Source organism: Rana temporaria, chromosome 4 (genome assembly GCF_905171775.1).
Source record: "Rana temporaria chromosome 4, aRanTem1.1, whole genome shotgun sequence".
Lineage (NCBI taxonomy): Eukaryota > Metazoa > Chordata > Amphibia > Anura > Ranidae > Rana > Rana temporaria.
In genome coordinates this window covers 166325693-166347004 of record NC_053492.1, presented here as the reverse complement: position 1 = coordinate 166347004, position 21312 = coordinate 166325693, and the positions used below count along the sequence as shown (strand labels likewise).

Sequence of the window (21312 nt, the reverse complement as noted above, 5' to 3'; positions counted from 1 at the left end):
TTATAGCTTTTTCTGATGTGATAAATTTGATTTATGATCACCGTGGGAGTGTAAGAGGACAAAAGGCTGTGTGTAAAATTATAGCTTCAATTTGTGCAGTGTCTCCAACTTGAATCAATCAGAGATTTGGCTTTAGAAAAGACCATTGTATTATTTTTGGGCAGCTGGTAAACAGACTGCTCGGTAATGCTTGTGCATCTGTACGCAACCCTCTCCAATAGGAGATCATTTAGACACATTGCTTTTGGCGGATTGTTTTGTGCTTGCATACCAAAACATGCAGATTCTGCAGAATCGGGTGCAGATATTTCCTGTCGTATAGAAGATGCTGGCTACTTCACCTGCTATAAGTCTTGTGATGCAGTTCTCTACGTGATGCTGCATACTTTTCATACTGCGCTTTGTAGAATGGGCAAAGCACTGCAAGCTTTGCAGATGTGAAAGCTTTTTTTTTTTTTTTTTTTTTATTGCTCTGATCTGCTAACCCTTAAAATCGGAAATTCACCTCTTTGAGCTGCAATGCAGTGTTTTGAGATTGCAGTAGAAAAATAGATTGCAATGTATGAAATATTTAAAGTAGTAGTGTTTATCTGATGGGATCTTGCTTTAAAGTATGGTGCTGTGAAACTGCTAAATAAAATAGTTAACGTTGACCTCATTTACTGCAATTTAAAGGGCTGGCATGCATTCTAGTGCCCAATGCCTCAAAAAAAAAAAAGCATGAATACCATTCGTTGTATCCTGGCTGGACTATGACTTGAAGTACAACATGGTGATTCAGTTCAACTTTTCCCAACCTCACGGATGACCATTCACAATTTTTTTTTTTTTTATCGCAGGCCACAAACATGACTTTTACATGCCTTTTTTTATATACACACACTGCTCTGGCTCTTTGCGTGCGCGACCCACCCACCACCACCATTGGAATCGCGCGCACACACACGGCTCAATCCCCTTTCAGGCTGGGTTCACACTTAATTTGGACGCAGCTCACAGCAGGGGTCCAGTTCGTCCCTGTTCTGTTTCAGGGACTAATCGGGCCTGAATTCTCCTTGAAAAGGAGACAAAGATGCACAAGACCCTCTGTGCAATCCGCTCCGCAGGGATGTGTGAAACGGCTCCATAGAGAGACTGTCACTCCTGTCATGTGAATTGGATTCGCATGAGTGTGGACCCAGCCTAAGACCCCATACTCACTATTAGATTTTCTGCAGATTTTTGTCTTCAGATTTACCAAAACCATATAATATGAGGTCAAACCTTAAGAGTTTCAATTTGTATGCCATCAGGCAGGCCCTTGCACTACATGGTTTTGGTAAATCTGAAGACGAAAATCTAATCGTGTGTCTTAGGGATCCATGAAGTCACCTACACTATATTGTCAGAAGTATTTGGATGACTGCCTTTACACGCGTATGAACTTTTAATGGCATCCCAGTCTTGGTCCGTATTGAGTTGGCCCATCTTTTGCGGCTATAACCGCTTCAACTCTTCTGGGAAGGCTTTCCACAAGGTTTAGGAGTGTGTCTATGGATTTGTTTGACCATTCTTCCAGAAGTGCATTTGTGAGGTCGGGCACTGATGTTAAATGGGGAGGTACTGGCTCGCAGTCTCCACTGTAATTCATCCCCAAAGGTGTTCTATTGGGTTAAGGTCAATGGTGTACAGGTCTGTTGGAACAGGAACTGGCCATCCCCAAACTGTTCCCACAAAGTTGGGAGCATGAAATTGTCCAACATGGCTTGGTATGCTGGCGCCTTAAGAGTTCTCGCTCACTGGAACTAAGGGGCCAAGGCCAACCCCTGAAAAACAACCCCACACCATAATCCTCCGCCAAATTATGGGCCTTGCTTTGTGCACTGGTCCAAATAAAGACCTGGATGAGTGAGTTTGGGGTGGAGGGACTGACCTCCAACTCTGGGATGAATTTAGAGCATAGACTGTGAGCCAGGCCTTCTCAGCCAGCATCAGTGCCTGACCTCTCAAATGCGCTTCTGGAAGAATGGTCAAACATTCCCATAGACACACATTTCTAAACCTTGTGGACAGCCTTCCCAGAAGGTTATAGCCGGTTAGAGCTGCAAAGGGGAGCCAACTCAATATTGAACCCTATAAGACTGGGATGCCATTAAAGTTCATGTGCATGTAAAGGCAGGCGTCCAAATTTTACGTTTAAAAAACTTGCAACTACCAACATTTTATTTTCCAGTGTCTCTGCTTTCCAAAAATGTTTGAGCGTTTAGGCAGTTTTACCATGTGTCAACCTCTTCAAACTTGGAGTCCTTTTTTGCGCAAGGTAATGCTGTAGATGGCTAGCGGGTAAACCTAGGTGCCATAAACCACAAAAGTATGTCTGAGCATAAAAATGTACTAGTTTAAACTTGGGTGCCACACTGTAGGATGTGTGGTTGCCTTCATGATGGATAGCTACGACCTATTTTGGTATTGGGGGGAAGGCGCTCCTCTTCTCATGCCATATTCTGTGCCTAAGCAAACATTATCTCAGAGGGTGTAACAAGTTCTAGGCAAATGCAGATCTTTGGGGGAACATGGGTATGCATTTGTGAGGCTGAATGGCATAGTGGTTTATGGCAGGGAGTGTTGCAATGACGTGCCAAATTATGCATTCATTTATGTAAACTTTTGTCGCAGAGAAATGATGGATGATGTAATAAACTTTAACTGTCACAGGTGCATCTCATAAAATAAGAATATCATCAAAAAGTAAATTTATTTTAGTATTTCGATTCAAAAAGTGAAACTCGGTTTTATATACCTGCATTACACACAGAGTGATATAGTTCAAGCATTTCTTTCTTTTTAGTTTTGATGATTAAGACTTACAGCTAGTGAAAACCCTGAAATCAGTATTTCAGAAAATTTGAATATTAAAAAAATACAGAAATGTTGGCTTACTGAAAAGTATATATTATGTACTTGGTCGGTGCTCTATTGCATTAATTACTGCATCAGTGTGGCATTGAGGGGATTAGCCTGTGGCACTTCTGAGGTGTTATGGAAGCACAGGTTGGTTTGATAGTGGCTTTTAGATCATCTACATCATGGGTCTTCAAACTATGGCCCTCCAGGTGTTCAGGAACTACAATTCCCATCATGCCTAGTCATGTCTGTGAATGTCAGAGTTTTACAATGCCTCTTGGGATGTGTAGTTGGGCAACAGCTGGAGGGCCGTAGTTTGAGGATCCCTGATCTACATTGTTGGGTTTGGTGTCTCATCTTCCTCTTGACAATACCCCACAGATTCTCTATGGGGTTTAGGTCAGGCGAGTTGCCTGGCCAATCAAGCACAGTGATACCATGATCATTAAACCAGGTATTGGTACTTTGGCAGTGTGGGCAGGTGCCAAGTCTATCTGGAAAACAAAATTGGCATCTCCATAAAGCTGGTCAGCAGAGAGAAGCATGAAATGCTCTAGAATTTTCTGGTAGCAGGCTTTGCTGACTTTGAACTTGATAAAAATACAGTGGACCAACACCAGCAGATAACATGGTGCCCCAAATCATCACGCACAGTGGAAACTTCACACTGGACCTCATGCAATATGGATTCTGCCCCTCTCCACTCTTCAGACTCTGGGACCTTGATTTCCAAATGAAATGCAAAATTTTCCACTGTCTGTGATGATTTGGGGAGCCGTGTCACCTGCTGGTGTTGGCCCACTGTGTTTTATAAAGTGCAAAGTCGGCGCAGCCCTCTACCAGGAAATTCTAGCGCATTTCCGGCTTCCCTCTGCTGACCAGCTTTATGGAGATGCTGATTTCATTTTCCTGCAGGACTTGGCACCTGCCCACACTGCGAAAAGTACCAATACCCGGTTTTAATGATTGTGGTATCGCTGTGCTTTATTGGCCAGCAAACTCGCCTGACCTAAATCCCCATAGACAATTTCTGGGGTATTCTCAAAAGGAAAATGAGATACGAGACCCAACAATGCAGATGAGCCGAATGCTGCTATCCAAGAAACTCAGGCTTCCTTAGCGCCTCAGCAGTGCCACAGACTGATCGCCTCCATGCAACATGACATTGATGCAGTAATTCATGCAAAAGTAGCCCCGACCAAGTGCATACGAGAATACATGGGCATACTTTGCAGGAGCCAGCATTTCAGTATTACAATTTTTTTTTAAAAAAAAAGTTTATTAGTCTTCTGTAATATTCCCGAGATGCTGAATTTTGTGTTTTTCATCATCTGTAAGCCATAATCCTCAAAATTTAAAAATAAATGTTTGAACTATATCACTCTGTGTGTAACGCATCTATATAAAATATAGAAGGTTCACTTTTTAAATTGAATTACTAAGATAAATTACATTTTTTTTTTTTTTTATTTTTTTTTTTTAATCTAATTTTATGAGATGCACCTGTATATTGTTATGGAGCAATGATAAAAAAATGCATTAAATGGCATTGTGTAATTTGTCTTTTATCTCTCTCCCACAGTTAGAACGTGTAAACCTTTCAGCAGCTCAGACTCTCCGGGCAGCATTTATAAAGGTAAGGAGGCCTTGATTTGGAACCTTTTAGAAGGTTTCTGCTCTATGGTAACACACATTTTATGCTTGGCCATATTCTTACAAAAAGTAATTTCAGATCTAATTTAAAGCATTCTTTACAGCTTCTGCATTACCACATAGTGCAAAGCAATGCTTTATTCTGTCATAAAGGTCCAAGCAACTGTGGTGTTTATTTTCTTTATTGTACGTCAGTTTTGTTAATTCTTAGACTAATGGGATCTGCTCCACGTTTAGGTGATTAGATACTGGTAAAAAGTAGAGCTGAAACCCAGCTTTGCGTAACACTTCCCAGAGTTGTGTGTGTTTTTTGTGTCCATAGGTGATAGACCTGTTCCCCTCCACTCAGAAATATGGTTTCCTCTCTGTAAGACTTGGGGGACTGTACCCAGACCCAGGAAGCAGAAGACCAGGGGTGGCATATCTGTTATAGAACTGGGTGCTCTGGGGAAGCTCCCACCTTGGCACTGAGAGGCATCATGTTGCAGAGCTTTGTAGAGTGCTGCACAGGTCATGGTGTGCCGCAATGAAGCTTAGATCCTGATGGCCACTGTGTGGGAAAGTCTGCTGGGGGGGGGGGGGTACATGTTGGGCCAATCAACTGAACTTTTTAAGCGCTGTTGCAGAAAAGGTTTGGCCAGTAAGTGCTGTTATCTGCAAAGTCATAAGTCATGAGTCCTGCTGCTCTTGGGCACTGAAGGGAAGTAGCCACTGACGGTGCTGTGCTGGCCAGTTTTTTTTTTTTTTTTTTTATTGGGTGCCAGTTTTTCACCTTTTTGGTGCCAGTTTTTTTTTTTTTTTTTTCCAGCTTTGCCAAGGCTATGAGCTTCAGTGAGCACATATTTACAGCACATGTATTCACAACTTGGCACTCTTAACGCTGTGCACTGGCCTGGACACCACGGAAAAGGCTCCCTTCTATGCCATGCAGGTGACAACAGCATGGGCTCTGACAGCGTACTAATGACTAGTGGATAATTCAAGAGTTCTTCCTTTTTCTTGTAGAGGATTTTGTAGAATAGCTAACTTAGCTGAAGGTCACCTTTTTTGGATCTTCAAAATCTCCTAAGCTTTTTAAACCGCTTTCTGCTTCTTTTACGTATGAAGAAGGTGCTTTACTGAAGACTGGGCCATGCAAGATCTCTGCTTCCACAAAATTTGCACACCAGAAGCTTGAAGCCCTCTTAGGCTGAGTTCACACTTGTGTGACAAACGCTCCAACATTGGGAGCTCATGTCGCATGACGTGTGAAAATCAATGCTTCCCTATGGGAGCCGTTTTAACTGGTCCGACACATGTCGGTTCGACTTTGAAAATGCTCCCTGTACTACTTTGATCTGAATTTGATCCTACTTCAGCCCATTGAATATCATTGAAGTCCGAACACCGTCTTGCATGATCCGTTTTGGCATGCGACTTGTGCTCTGCTGATCTTGAGGCGGGAACTCTTAAATAAAAAAAACGGCATAGGTTCCCACTCCAAGAGCGTACCAGGCCCTTGGGTCTGGTATGGATTTAAAGGGGAACCCCCTACACCGAAAAAACGGCATGGGGGTCCCCCCAAGATCCATAACAGACCCTTGTCCACGCAGGCCGGTCAGGAAAGGGGGTGGGGACGAGCGAGCGCCCCCCCACCGAACCCTACCAGGCCGCATGCCCTCAACATAGGGGGTGCTCATGTTAAGGGCCTTCCGACTCTCCGCTCTCTTCTCCCACTCTCCGGTGCCTTTTGCCAGGCTCCTGAGCTATCTTCATTCCAGCTCTTTTTCTAGCATTGGCCCGGTCTTCTCCGTCTTCTTCTTCCCTCTTCTTTTCTTCCGATGTTGACACAATGCGCTCTCCCACTGTAATGCCGTGTGCGCAACGATTTTTATAGGCATGGGGCTTGGTCACCGGGTGATGTTCACCCAGTGAGCCCGCCCCCCATTACATCACAGTCCCATCATGCCCCCTGGGACTGTGACGTCATGAGGGGCGGGCTCACCGGGTGGGAGGACTCTCAAACAACATTAATTGGTGCACCTTTGTGAAGCCCAATCAAACTACAGTACAAACCCAGAATTCTACTTTCGTACAGCTTGTACCAGTAAACAGCGCTGGGAGAAAAAAAAACCCACTGAAGTGTGTACTACAACTTAACATGCTTCTGCTCCATTTCAAATTTGTAGCTTTCATTGGGCTTTTAACTTTCTGTTCTGAAGATGTAGCTGAAAGTGACAGGAAATCCAATCTAAGGCAGGCCATAGACTGTGCGAATTTCTTTCCTGCAACCACTTTATTAGGTACACCTAGGGTTGCCACCTCATCCCTTTAAAACAGAACACATATGAATTACACAGGTTCTGAGGCTAATTTAATGCAGGTAAGGCACCAAATGAGTCAAATTACTACCTTAATTAGCCACATAACCTGTGTAATTAATATGTGTTCTGTTTTAAAGGGATGAGGTGGCAACCCTAGGTACACCTGTTTAATTGCTTGGTAACACAAATTGCTAATCAGCCAATCGCATGGGAGCAACCCGATGCATTTAGGCATCTAGATGTGGTAAAGACTACTTGCTGAAGTTCAAACCGAGCGTCAAAATGGGGATTTAAGTGACTTGGCATTGTTGTTGGTGCCAGACGGGCTGGTCTATTACAAAAACTGTTGCTCTACTGGGATTTTCACACACAACCATCTCTAGGGCTTACAGTGAATGGCCCGAAAGAGAAAATGTCCAGTGATCGGAGGTTCCGTGGACAAAAATGCCTTGTCAGAGGGGAATAGGCAGACTGGTTTGAGATGATAGAAAGGCAACTTTAACGTAAATAACCACTCGTTACAACCAAAGTATGAAGAATACCATCTCTGAACTCACAATGCATCAAATCTTGAAGCGGATGGGCTACAGCAGCAGAAGACCACACCAGGTGCCCCTCCTGTCAGCGAAGAACCGGAAACTGAGGCTACAATTCGCACTGACTCACCAAAATTGGACAATAAATTGGAAAGACGTTGCCTGATCTGAATCTGGATTTCAGCTGCGACATTCAGATGGTAGGGTCAGAATTTGGCATACACAACATGAAAGCATGGATCCATTCTGCCTTGTATCAATGGTTCAGGCTGGTGGTGTGGGGGGGGGGGGGGGGGGGATCCAATGGCCTCCACAGTCATCAGATCTCAATCCAATAAAGCACCTTTGGCATGTGGTGGAACGGGAGATTCACATGGATGTGCAGCTGACAAATCTGCAGCAACCGTGTGATGCTATTGTGTAAATATGGACAAGAATCTGAGGAATTTTTCCAACACATTGTTTAATTAAAGCCGTTCTGAAGGCCAAAGGTGGTCCGACCCGGTACTAACCAGGTGTACCTAATATAGTGGCCTGTGAGCGTGTATTTCACTAGTAATAGAAGGAACAGGAATACTGTCTGGCCATTCCTGCAGGTTTGTTGGTATTTAAGATTCTTGTAAATGTTGGAACACAAGTTTTTCTTTATACTGTACCTGCTACTTATACGTGTGCTGAGATTTGTAATGAAGCAAACCTTTCTCATCTTCCCATGTGAGATCATTAATCAGGCAGATGAAATGCAAATGTAATTAAAGCTTTCCCATGCGACCCATGGGGCATATCTACCTCTGTTTGTTTGCCAAGGTGACCTACACTGCGTTTTTAGATGTGGCAGATTGAGTTCTTCTAAAGCTGGCAGACGTAATGAATCATACTCTTATTAATATGTTGGTTACTGACCCCTCTCCACATATCTTGCATAGCCTTCTATAGAATTGTTTAATTTGTAGCTAATTATTTAACCAGCAATAAGTAACATATACTGCAGAGTTTTCAGATCAGCGACCTCATGTACTTCCCCTGCTGAGGTTACACCAAGAAAATAATAAACACTAATGGCCCAATTTAGCCAGCGCTGAGCTTAGGTGTGCCACTCCATGTAAATGAGTCATTACTGGTTACAAAGGTGCTCGGGCTTGGCCTATTTTAGGGAGTTTGTTTATTAAAGCATTGGATGGAGCCGTCTAATTTGTTCTGACAACAAGATTCACTCATTCGTGGTTTACAGTATTCAGAAAGGTGGTTGATGTGGATGGCAGTTTCCTCAGGAAAAGGAGGTGACCTGGGAGAGTTGGGCCACTTTGATCATCCTTTTCTTTTGATGTCTAGTGCCATAGAGCACTCTCTCTCATCTTTGTTGCCTTTTTATCTACTTTTTTTTGGAGCAGTTAGGGAAACTGAGATAAGCACATGTCTTCTACACTGGGATTGGCAGCCCCACAGCTACCCGTCAGAAAATCAGAAGTGGTAATCCAAAGTGTTTCATGTCGGTTTGATCAATCTCCTTCCTGATGTTGGTCTTTGATGGAAGCCAATGGGGGATCCACTCTTTTATACCCACAAACAAAAGCTAGGCGATGACTTCTTAGCAGGTTTACATGAGGGCTCAGTGTTGATGGGCAAATGTCAGCGCTTTTCACATAAGTTTGAGACACTTCTGAGATCATTCAGAATTCATCGCAGGTGCAGCTGACCTGCTTGGGAGAGAAGCATTTCTGAAGTGAGAAACTCATGGACACAGACCTTTATGCTTTTGAAGTAAAAACAAGAATGTTTTGAAAATGTGGCCCTTCATTGGCCAGCATTCCTTAAAGTGGTTGTAAACCCTCGGGGAGAAGTTACACCTACAGGTAAGCCTAGATTAAGGCTTACCTGTAGGTGCTTGCAATTTCCCCGAGTGATGCCTTCTTCTGCGCATGCGCCATCTTAAAAGGGCACACTGTGCCATTTCAAGCTGGGGTCATGCTGTTAAGGTGGCTCCCACGCGACTCCAGCCAGCCACAGAGCCAAAGTTCACAGCCCCCAGAAGAAAGGTGGTGAAGATGAACGCTTGCTGCCATGGAGGAAGACGGGGACATTGCAGGCTTCTCCTCCAGGTAAATGTGACATAATGGGCTACTATGCGATGCATAGTAGCCCATTATGCTTTTCCTTTGCAGGGAGACCTAGTTAAGTAAACCCCATCGAGGTTTACTTCCTCTTTAAGATGTTTTTAAAGGCCGCTTTTTTTTTTTTTTTTTGTATACTTACCTGCTCTGTGCCATGGTATTGTACAGGGTGGTTCTAAACCTCCAACCCTCCTTTTCTGTGGTCCCCTGCTGGTGCTCCTGACTCCTGCTCTTCTCAGTGCACGATCATAGGAAGCTGCCTCCTATGGGAATGCACCTGCAAGCTCATTCCCAAGCTGGGCTTGTGTGCTTGTACAGCTCAGTCCGACTTTCCCACACTCTGCCTACAGGATTATTGAAAGCACCAGGAGCCAATGGCTCTCATTACTGCCTCCCTGTCCTGTGGAGAGAGAGAGAGGGAGACTGAAAGCAGGTGAAACATGTAGCGTGCTCCCAAAGGTGAACCTATCCTTTTAATGCAGGGAATGCATGAAGGTAAATGTTTTGTCTTTGGAGCCTCTTTAGTGTACAGTAGTTACTAATGATAAAAACCTACCATGTTAAACTGAAGGCAGTATTGACCTCAAAACGAAAAAATTGTCTTTCACTCCTTATATCCGGTAACTGGATGATCTGACCCATAAAACACCTCCTGTATTAGGGTGCCTACACTCTGGATGGAGGGGCAACAGACACCCTTTTGAACGCATTACCATGCTGGGAGGAATGGAGTGTTGGATATACAAGCAGCTTTAGATACACTAACAAATTGAAGCTAAACTCCACCTCACACTTTTAAAGGGGTTTTAAACACATTTTTTTTTCTTTTAAGTAACAAACATGTTATACTTACCTCCTGTGCAGCTCCTGCTTCTGGGGTCCCTCGGCGGCTGTCTCTGGTCCTCCCCGCAAGAACTCCACTCGTTCATGCGAGCTCCGTCGCATTGTGTGGAGTCCTTGCGGGCGCGCTCCCGTGATACAGCGAGCGGTCATAGCCGCTCACTGTATCACTCGGCTCTGCGCGCTGCGTCATTGGATGTGATTGACAGCAGCCAATGGCTGCTCTGCTTTCAATTCACCAGCCAATGGCTGCGCTGCTTTCAATTCATCCGCTCTAGCCAATCAAGGCCAGGCTGAGCGGCCAAGAGGATGTCGGGGCCTAGCGTGGGACTTTCGAGGGGTCAGGTAAGTATAACTGGGGGCCGGGGGGTGGTTATAGTCGGAAGTTTTTTCACCTTAATGCACAGAATGCATTAAGGTGAAAACTTTCCTTTACAACCCCTTTAAGCAGGTACAGCAAACAGGTTTTTTTTTTTGTTTTTTTTGTTCCTTTTTGGAATAAAGGCATTGCATAAATAAAAGATGATCATTGTATGCACCCCTGTCAGTGGTAAATGACTGGTCTCAACCCTCCAACAGCCATATCTACAGGACCGCTTCTACTGTTGAAAAACAGCCTTGTTGGCAGGATCACCAGGTGAAAATTTGAGCGTAAAGAAAACAAATGCATCTATCGTTTCTAAGAATTGGTCAACTGCATTATCTTTGCCTTTTTGGGTTTAATTTTGTTTGAACTCCAGGGAAGAATCTACCCGTGCAGTGAGGCGTCTTCACACTGCAATGGTTGAATGCTTGTTTTTTCCCAGGGCACCCAAAAAAGGGAGGAAAAAGGCTTTTTATCTTGGGTCACAGACCATGGTGACTGGTCAACATTTTCACCTGCTTTTTGCCTCTCCATTAAAAATCCTTCTGTTTCTGGTACACAGGATTGAATTGGGGGGCATTCTGGTGATTCTTTTGGCTCCAAACTGGCTCAGACATACTTCAACTTCTTGTGATCCAGAAGAGGCCAAGGGGAGTCTCTCGGCCCTTTCATACTGCCCTGCAGCCCACATTTTGGGCTACAGAGCCGTGTGGCAGGGAGGAGGTATGATGTACGCTTTATTGCATCACACCGCAGCTCTGGAATCCAAAGAAACGCGTTTAGTTTATGACTTCACTACTCACCTGAAGACACAATTGGGAACTGGCAAAGGAGATCTGGGTGCCACCTTAAAGCGGTGGTTCCCCTAAAAATAAAATTTTAACATGGGTTTCCCCAAATAAATTACGATTCGAATCGGCCGGTTTTATAAAAAAAAAGGTCCGTACATACCGTTTGTTGTTTTCGTTCCCACCGCCACTTCCGGGTACGATGCTGGCGGTGGGCGTTCCTAATTGATGGACAGGCATCCGACCGACGCATACATCGCGTCACGAGATGCCGAAAGAAGCCGAACGTCGGTGCGCATGCGCCGTATAGAGCCGCACCGACGTTCGGCTTCTTTCGGCATCTCGTGACGCGATGTATGCGTCGGTCGGATGCCTGTCCATCAATTAGGAACGCCCACCGCCAGCATCGTACCCGGAAGTGGCGGTGGGAACGAAAACAACAAACGGTATGTACGGACCTTTTTTTTTATAAAACCGGCCGATTCGAATCGTAATTTATTTGGGAAAAGCAATGTTAAAATCGTATTTTTAGGGGAACCACCGCTTTAAAATGGCCCTGGGACAAATGAACCTATCCCTGTTTGGTTTTAAAATGCATTGCGTTTGAATTTTGAGCCAAAAATGACTTGTACCTTCCCCAAATTCTGTTCACCTGTTTTATACTGTACCTGGGGTATTTGCCGTAACATGATAAAATGTGCTTTAAAGGAAAAACGGTACAGAAATGTGCATTTCCAACCCTGAACCTACAGTACTGTATTTTTGGTTCTGTAGTTGCAGAAAAATGTTGGTGGCTTTTATTTAATATTTTTTTTTTTTTTATTCCCACACAGGCAGAAAAAGAGAATCCGGGGCTCACGCAAGATATTATTACAAAAATTCTGGAAAAGAAGAGTGTAGAAGTGAATTTTACAGAATCTCTCCTGCGTATGGCAGCTGCTGATGTGGAAGGTGAGTTTTCAATCATATTTTTTTTTTGTTTCAAGTTCATGTACAGCAGAATTATGTCCAGTGCATTGAGATGGTATACATACTTTATTTTTTCCCTAGATTGTAGTGTATTGGAAGTTTCTGGTCAATGCTGTCACTGGCTTCATACACTTTTTTTTTTTTTTTTCTACTTTCAGAATATATGATTGAAAGGCCTGAGCCAGAGTTCCAGGAGCTAAATGAGAAAGCACGAGCACTTAAGCAGATCCTTGGCAAGATACCTGATGAAATCAATGACAGAGTGAGGTTCCTTCAGACAATCAAGTGAGTTCTACAAATGTACTAAAAACTGATGCCATTTACAGCTTTTCTTCTGATTGCACTAGTAATAAAGCCAAATGTAGGTACTGGTCTGCATGAACAGATATCTTTACTTGCTACTGATGAAGAAAGTGGCTGTTTAATGACCTATACCCTGGATAATCCCCTCTGACATTGTTTTTGTTCAAACCACTTCACCTCATATTTTTTACAGTGTGTTTTTAGCTGCTGCTACCTTTTTTCCCAGCTAAATGGCATACTGTTCCTTATGTGCATTTAAAGCAGAGGTTAGGCAGACACTTTGCTCTGGTAACTTTCTTGGTGTTGCCTTTCGTTTTTTTTTTTTTTTCCCCTCTGTTCTAGAAATGGCTGTAGTGGTTTCTTTGGAAAATCTCCAGAATTTATATACCTTGCTTTTTAGAGAAGTATTCATCCCCCTTGACTTCTGTGCGCAGTGTATACAGCCCGAAATTGATTTGAATTTTTTCTTTTCAGTTTCATTTTAATTTTTACAAATAAAATGGAAAAGACTTCAATGCAAATTTAAAAACCTTATTATAAGATGTTTGGCAAGCTCGTCATAAAATTCAATAATGTGAACCCCATAGAAGTCAATGGGAGTTGAATTTTGAAATTCTGTAAATTTTCACGGCTAATGGCAAAGGATTGTCAAACCAAAGGGCTTGGGGAGCTGGGCACTGCTACGGGGAACGGGAAACCCAATTGGTGATGACCACAGAAGTTGTTGGATCCTTTGGACTATAACCAAGAGTAATTTTTATGCGATACCCTGGCTCCATTATTATAGTAGTAGTAAACATTTATTGTGGTGCAGTTATTACATTTATTTTTTTGGGGTTTTTCATCAAAACTTATTTTATTTTTAATGGCGCCATAATCTCTCATTTGGAGTGATTTAATATAAATCTTCCAATTGCCCAATTTTGTTTGGTTATTATATGGCATTTTGGGTCCCATTCCTAAAAGTACTGAAAAACACACATGCCGTAATTTTCACCATTTATTTAAATTCTAATAAGCGTTTGGACATTTGCCCTTTGGCTTTGGTGTGTGGGGTTGCACACCCCCATTTTGTTTAGACATGTATATGTCATATAAGGGGACATTTGTATCTACTTGAACAGGCATCTGTTTAATAACTGTGGAATATAAGCACACTAATTGTAATGACTTTTTGTAGAACGTTTGGGAACATCTCAATTTTGTTAACATATCATCAACTATTCTTGGGTGCAATTTAGAAAACCCTTTTGTATGTTTTGGGAAACTCCTTTTCCATTTCTGTGACTTTGGGTCTGTCTTAGCCAAGTGCAATCCCTACTTACAGAGCAGCATTTCTTTTATTGAATGAAGTTCTTTTCAGATCCCAAATATATAAAATGAAGTAAGTAATATTTTATCGAAAGAACCACCAAACAAATGGCTATCCATTCCTATGAATGGCACTTTATTTCATATGTGCATTCAGTAGCATTGTTCTCCAAATCGCTGTAAAAACATACAACAAATGCTGTTACTATGCTATTAATGCTACAATTTTTATTTTTACTTAAACAGAGATATTGCTAGTGCAATAAAGGAACTTCTTGACACAGTCAACAATGTCTTCAAAAAGTACCAGTACCAGAATCGTAGGGTAAGTAAGGGTTTGGGAGGGCGTGCAATAAGTTTGTTTTTTCTATAGAATAGATTTAGTAGTTGCAGGGATGAGAGAAACCATTTACCAATGTCAGGAGTGTTGTACAATCATCTTTTTATTTATGTAAAACCTTTATTCTAGACAGAAGAAAAACTGTTCCTGTAACTGCCTTAACCACTAGAGGCCTGCGCTATAGTCAAATGATGGCTACAGCACGGGCCTGAAAATCCTGGAGGACGTCAATGGACGTTCTCCCCTTTGCACGCAACGTGCGCCCTACCTGCAGGGCGTGCACTGTGATCACGGAGTCACTGAGACTCGGTGGATCATAGATCTGTGTAAGGGGCCAATGACAGCTGATCACATCATGTAAACAAAGGATCGATAATGACAGCGTGAGAAGAAAAAGCAGATCACGGCTTGTTTACAAGGGACATCGGTCCCGAAGAGGAAGGAGGCACATCTGCCTCCTCTGTGCCCAAAAATACCGCCTGCCAGTGCTGCCTAGTAATGCTGGTCATCAGTGTAACTGATCAGTGCCGCCTTATCGGTGCCCACCAATGCCGCCCATCAGTACAGCCTCATCAGCATACATCAATGAAGGAGAAAAATTATCCATTTGGCGTTTTCCTGTAATCAGGGCACTGATGGTCAGTGCCCTAATTGCCTGTCCTGGTCTACTCTACGAGGAGATACCACTGATCGGCACTCCTCGCCACGCACTCAGTGCGAGGTGAGGAGAGCCAATTAACCACACTTCTGTGCAGCCGATCACATGGTTAAAGAGCGCTGTCAAATGACGTCCTTCCAGAACAAGAGCGTACCGCTTCTCTGGCATTTTAGGCGGGTGGCAAGTGGTTTAAAGTAGATGTAAACCCAACAAATATTATACACTTTAACATGTTAATATGATTTCAAGTTCTCCTTGGTGTGTTTAAATTTTCAGCTTTCATTTAAAAATACCTGATAATTCTGCGTCCAGGCACTTCCCTTAGACTACATGTGACCCTTACAATACACACTTGTTTGACAGTGTGCTTTAGGAAACTATATACTGCTCAGTTAGGGTTTACATCTACGCATGGCATGTATTTAATTATAAAATGTTCTTCCTTATTAATGTTTGTGATATTATCCACTTATTGCATTACTTTTTCTGTCTACAGGCGCTTGAGCACCAAAAGAAAGAATTTGTAAAGTACTCTAAAAGTTTTAGCGATACTCTGAAAACCTATTTTAAAGATGGAAAGTAAGTATCTTGTGAAAGTATTTATTCTCTAATGTAAGAAGCACAGGCGTAGTTAATGCTGATCTCAAGGCTCTACTCATATCGAAAAACGCCCCTTTCCCACTCCACAGCAGCCACTGCTACAAATTTTCCAATGAACCCTGCTCTTGTGCTGCATAAATCATTGTCGTGAGTGACATCATCACGCTATTCAATAAGTTCTGCTTTGTGGAGTTGAAGTGAGGTGGGATCTGCAAGTGTCATTTATGTAGCTGATGGTAGCAATCTCTCAAAATGGAAAGCCTGCCCTATGCAGCGTACTATAGTGTGCATTGCACTTCTAGATTTCCTATGATCGGCTCTGCCCTGCCTCAGTTAATAGCTGTTGCTTAATTCTGACTAAGGCCATGGCATACTTTTGGCTCCTAGTTGCCAAAAAGCTGAGAGGACCTCGAAAGGGCAGAACAGTGTTTTCAGAGATTAAGCGGTTTTCTCTTACGATCATGCAATAAATAAATTACAGCACAAGTAATAGTGCAAAAACGAGACAAAGCATTTAATACAAAAACTTCATCACAAATGTATTGCAAAAATATCCTATTAAAAGGTGCTCTTCTGCTCCAAAAAAATAGCAAGAGCTGTAATATTTTGTATGTTGTGTGTACAGGGCTTGCATTTTTTTGGAGCACAAGAGCACTTTTTAATAGGATATTTTTGCAATACATTTGAACACAATTGTGGTGAGGCTTTTATAGTGCAAAAATTGATATCAACATCATACAATGTTAACAAAACACAGATTGTATTGCATATTGCAAAAACGGAGTGTCACGCCACAGAGTGGAAGCTGGCGCACTTGGCACTTTTCAGAGGATTGGAGCACTAGAGCACATTTATTGGGACGTTTTTGTAATATACAACAATATAATTTCTATGTGTCTTTGTATGATATACATTTTTGCACTATTGCAAGCGCTGTAATATATTGTATGTTTTGTGTACAGTGGTTGCAATTTTTTGGAGCACAAGAGCACATTTAAATAGGATGATTTTGCAATACATTTGGACACAACTGAATGGGGTTTTTATATTGCATGCTTTGTCTCTTTTTGCACAATTGCGATCGCATAAAAAAGATAAGGCCACTCGTATTCACTTCTTCAACTGATCCTTGACTAAAAAGATTCCTGCACAAAAATACCTCCTGTTCTATTGCACAATAATGGAGAAGGCATTGCTCAAAACAGGGAACCTGTCATCCGCCCTGCCCTGCTGATGGCTCTTTCTCCACATACATAGGTCTTTCCCTGGCTTTCACCAACTCAGTTGATTGTGTTCTTGGCAATAAGTAGCTAAGGTATGCTAAGCAGAGTAGTGGCCATCAAGGGGAAGAGATCTATTTGTGGAGGTGGAGCGATCGGCAAGGCACGGCTTTGCACACAATTTCTTTAAGGGAAATTGAGGAACAGGGACTAGTAAAATATTAAAATAAGAGGTTGCATCATGTAATTGCATATCAAGCGTGACCGGCCTATTGAAATTGCAATGTGTCTGTGAGAAAACTACAAACTTTTGGTACCCAAAAGTTTACATTACCAAGGTCACTTCCGCCTAACAATTGACTTGTCAGGTTTACAAGCAATTCCAGCTGCTGTAGAAGCTGTAATATGTGTTAATAAAAAAAAAAAACCCTCCTGCAGCCAATGTATGACATACATTGGTGGCAGCGAAATGGCTAAGGCTGACTTCATAATAGAACGGACAGCTGCTGGAGCGCTTTACCTTCCCAACTGTGGTATAGGGACATTCGAGTGATTCAGTGCATTACACAGCTATTATATATTTTTATTTTTGTGTGTTTTTTTTTGTACCAACTTTGAGTGTACAAAAGTACACTTCATGGCGCTGTACAGCAGGTCATTGCTATGCAGTGCCACGCGCTTCTGTAGAGTATGCTAGGATAAAAGGCAGCATGTCTGCATTTTTACACTGCAGCGCAGCTCCCAGCTGCATTGCAGTATAAATGGGACACATCGAACACAGGCGTTTTTACAAGGATAAGAGCTCTAATATTGCCTTTACTGTCATTTTCAGTTTAGTAGGTCTTAAAGTGGTTGTATAGGTTCATTATTTAAATAACATACATATCATACTTGCCTCCACTGTGCAGTTAGTTTTGCAGAGTTGCCCCGATTCTGCTGTTCTGGGGTCCTTCGGTGGCTGCCTTGGCTCCTCCCCGCCTCAGATAACCCCCTCTGGGAAGCTCTTTCCCAAGGGGGTTACCTTGCGGGTGTGCTCCCAAGTCCTGTATTCGGCATCCATAGCTGCCAATTGCAGGACTCATGCCCGCGTCATTGGATTTGCTGCGCTGCTATCATCTATAGCAGTGGTCATCAACCCTGTCCTGCAGAGCCCACTAACAGGCCAGGTTTTATGTATTACCTTGGGGAGATGCAGTCTAGAATACTGCAATCACTGAGGAGCAAATGATATCAGCTGTGATGTATTTCAGTTATCTTGCAAACCTGGCCTGTTAGTGGGCCCTGCAGGACAAGGTTGATGACCACTGATCTATCCAATGAAGAGTCGAGAAGACTAAGCAAGGGATGCATTAAAGCGGGGGTTCACCCTATCGACAGTAAAAAAAAAAAATTTTTTTTCTTTTACCTTTAAATCAGGCACTGTAGCGCGAGCTACAGTATGCCTGTCCCGAATTTTTTCCCCCCATACTCACCTTGTAGTCGTCCATCGAAGATACCGGGGAATGGGCGTGCCTCTGGAGACGGAGGATGATTGACGGCCGGCTCTGGCGCGTCACGCTTCTCCGGAAATAGCCGAAATAGGCTTGGTCTTCACGACGCGTGCGCATAGCCTGTGCGCACGCGCCGTGAAGAGCCGAGACCTACTCCGGCTGTCTTCGGGGAGAGTGACGTGCCAGGGCCGGCCGTCAATCATCCTCCCTCTCCATAGGCACGCCCATTCCCCGCGGGAGCCGGAATCTACGATGGACGACTACGAGGTGAGTACGGGGTTAAAAAAATCGGGACAGGCATACTGTAGCTCGCGCTACAATGCCTGTCTCGATGGTAACATCATGGGATTGTGGGTGAACTACCGCTTTAAGGTGGGAAAAGTGAACCTTTAAATATCTGATGGGTGTATCTAAAAAGGGTAAATTTATGGTGTGCTTTAACTATACAGTTTTTGTCAAAGTATCTTTATATGGAACATTGTAACGAATTTATTATGTTTTGCTTCCACTAATGTTTTTTTTTGTTGTTTGTTTTTTAGGGCATTAAATGTATTTATAAGTGCCAACCGCTTAATTCATCAAACCAACTTGATACTCCAGACCTTTAAAACTGTGGCCTGAAAATGTGTAAATGACTGAGAGCTGTAATTTTCAGTGGTGGACAGAGCTACTTTTATTATGTAAATTAAGTTTTGACTGTATAAATTATCAGTTCCGCAAGAGGGACATAAATGCAGGATGTTAAATGGGATTATTGCCATCTTACACCATATTTTTGTAAGATTTATTGTAGCTTATCATAATCTTACAACGAAGATTTTGCATCACTTTTTTGCTATTATCATTCTTTTCAGAATTATAAGCCAAAAAAATTTACGCCTTAATGTGTCATTATATAACATTCCTTATAAGAATTGTAAATATTGGTGTTCTGTTTCTGACATTTTAACTTGAAACCGAAAAGCTGCAAGATTATGTATTTAACAATATTTGGTGGCAAATATTCAATAAATAGTTTACATCTGTTAAACTCTATTTTAACTTGCGTCTCTTTGTGCATTAATATTTACATTTTGATGGATTTGGACAAAGATGGTACTATACTGTTTTGCAAATACTGGAACTGGTAAAAGATGCGTTTCTCCAGAATGGATTTTATTGTGGCGGGCACATTTGTATCACCTAGGGCTGCATTAGTAACATGCTGTGCCCTCTTCAATGATACCAGAGGAGTCTGAATCTTCAGCTGCATCCCTGTCATTAACATTTCAAGGAGAATGACCACAAGTGTTTGAACCTGGGCACTTGGATCACAACTAGTACTGGGTGAAACGACCCATTTGGACATGTACTCCAAATAATCATTTTTGGATGAACTGACCATTGGGGTTATTGTGAGGTGGACCAAAAGCTCTGCATATCAAATACTCCAATCCAGTTAAACCATTTTGGAAAGCAAAGGTTTCCGTGTCAATTGCAGATAGCTCAAACAAGATTTTTCTATATTTTGCATGCTGTAATTTTTGTGGCCAAAGACCTGCAAATCGATAGTGACTCTGAGGGCTACCACCTTCTAAAAATACTAGATACCTGGCTGTCTATCTTCAGTATTTTTCAACCAAAGTCCTAGAACATGTATTCTGTAAATGGGTGTCAACTACTTGTCTCTACTTGTTCTGAGTCTGTAATTTTGTACAGCATTAAATCAAAACGTCAGAATGATAGCCAGGGAAACTAGCATTTTCAAAGGAGAGTTCAGTAATGGAAGCCTCTAATAATCTTCATGACCAGGTTCCTTTTTCAAATCGGAGGTTCACTTAAACGGTAAACCTATCTGCAGCACATGCTTCCCTTCACTCCCTACAACCTTATTTAGCAACTGGTCAAGAGAAATATGCACATATTTGGCATATAGGGGAACATGTTACTCCCCTTCTTCCCGAATTCCCCCCCCCCCCCCCAGCCTTGGGGAGGCTAGTGATTGGATGCTCAGACACCCAGCTCTTTCACATGGGGTAGAGAGAGTCCTTTACCCTTTGTAACCTCCAAATAACAAATCTAGCTTGAAGTTGTTCTAATGTCTGCGTTAAGGTAAAAAACCTTTTACAGGCTCCCGCTATCGGTCAAAAAGGGGGAGTGTAGATGAGCCGCACTGTGTGTGCGTGTGTTTATAGGTGCACATAGCCCGGCTTGTGAGCATGCTCACAGGTGTCCCCATAGCTTGCTATGGGGGTACCCACAGGAAAGATGGACGGGGGTCACCAGAAGAGGACAGGGGCTGCTTTATGCAATATTGTTGCACAGAGAAGGCAAGTATAACTTGACGACATTGCGGAGCTGGTGGGTGTTGGAGACCTTGCGCTCCACCACCTTCCATTTGAGGATGCCCCACAGATGCTTAATAGGGTTTAGGTCTGGAGACATGCTTGGCCAGTCATCACCTTTTACCCTCACCTTGGAGGTGTTTGGGTTGTTGTCATGTTGGGATACTGCCCTGCGGCCCAGTCTCCGAAGGGAGGGGATCATGCTCTGCTTTAGTATACATTTTGGCATTCATGAATCCCTCCAATGATCTGTAGCTCCCCAGTGCCAGAAGCATTTGTGCAGCCCCAAACCATGACACCCCCACCACCATGCTTGACTGTAGGCAAGACACACTTGTCTTTGTACTGCTCACCTGGTTGCTGCCACATGCACTTGACACCAACTGAACCAAATAAGTTTATGTTGGTCTCATCATACCACAGGACATGGTTCCAGTAATCCATGTTCTTAGTCTGCTTGTCTTCAGCAAACTTTCTTGTGAATCATCTTTAGAAGAGGCTTCCTTCTGGGACAACAGCCTTGCAGACCAATTTGATGTAATGTGTGTGGCGTATGGTCTGAGCACTGATAGGCTGACCCCCTTCAAACTCTGCAGCAATGCTTGCAGGACTCGTACGT

General features: G+C 42.9%; 1 protein-coding gene across 1 annotated transcript in view; it reads left to right on the top strand.

The window, feature by feature from the left end:
• The window catches only part of PDCD10 (programmed cell death 10), a 57723-nt gene extending 38313 nt beyond the window's left edge, over positions 1-19410 (top strand). Inside the window, exons 3-8 of the mRNA XM_040349308.1 lie at positions 4466-4519; positions 12312-12429; positions 12606-12732; positions 14308-14386; positions 15556-15638; positions 18909-19410. Of these exons, the coding sequence (XP_040205242.1) occupies positions 4466-4519; positions 12312-12429; positions 12606-12732; positions 14308-14386; positions 15556-15638; positions 18909-18990 (543 nt within the window). The 3' untranslated portion in view covers positions 18991-19410. The remainder of the gene's footprint in view (positions 1-4465; positions 4520-12311; positions 12430-12605; positions 12733-14307; positions 14387-15555; positions 15639-18908) is intronic.
• The last annotated feature ends 1902 nt before the right edge of the window (positions 19411-21312 follow it).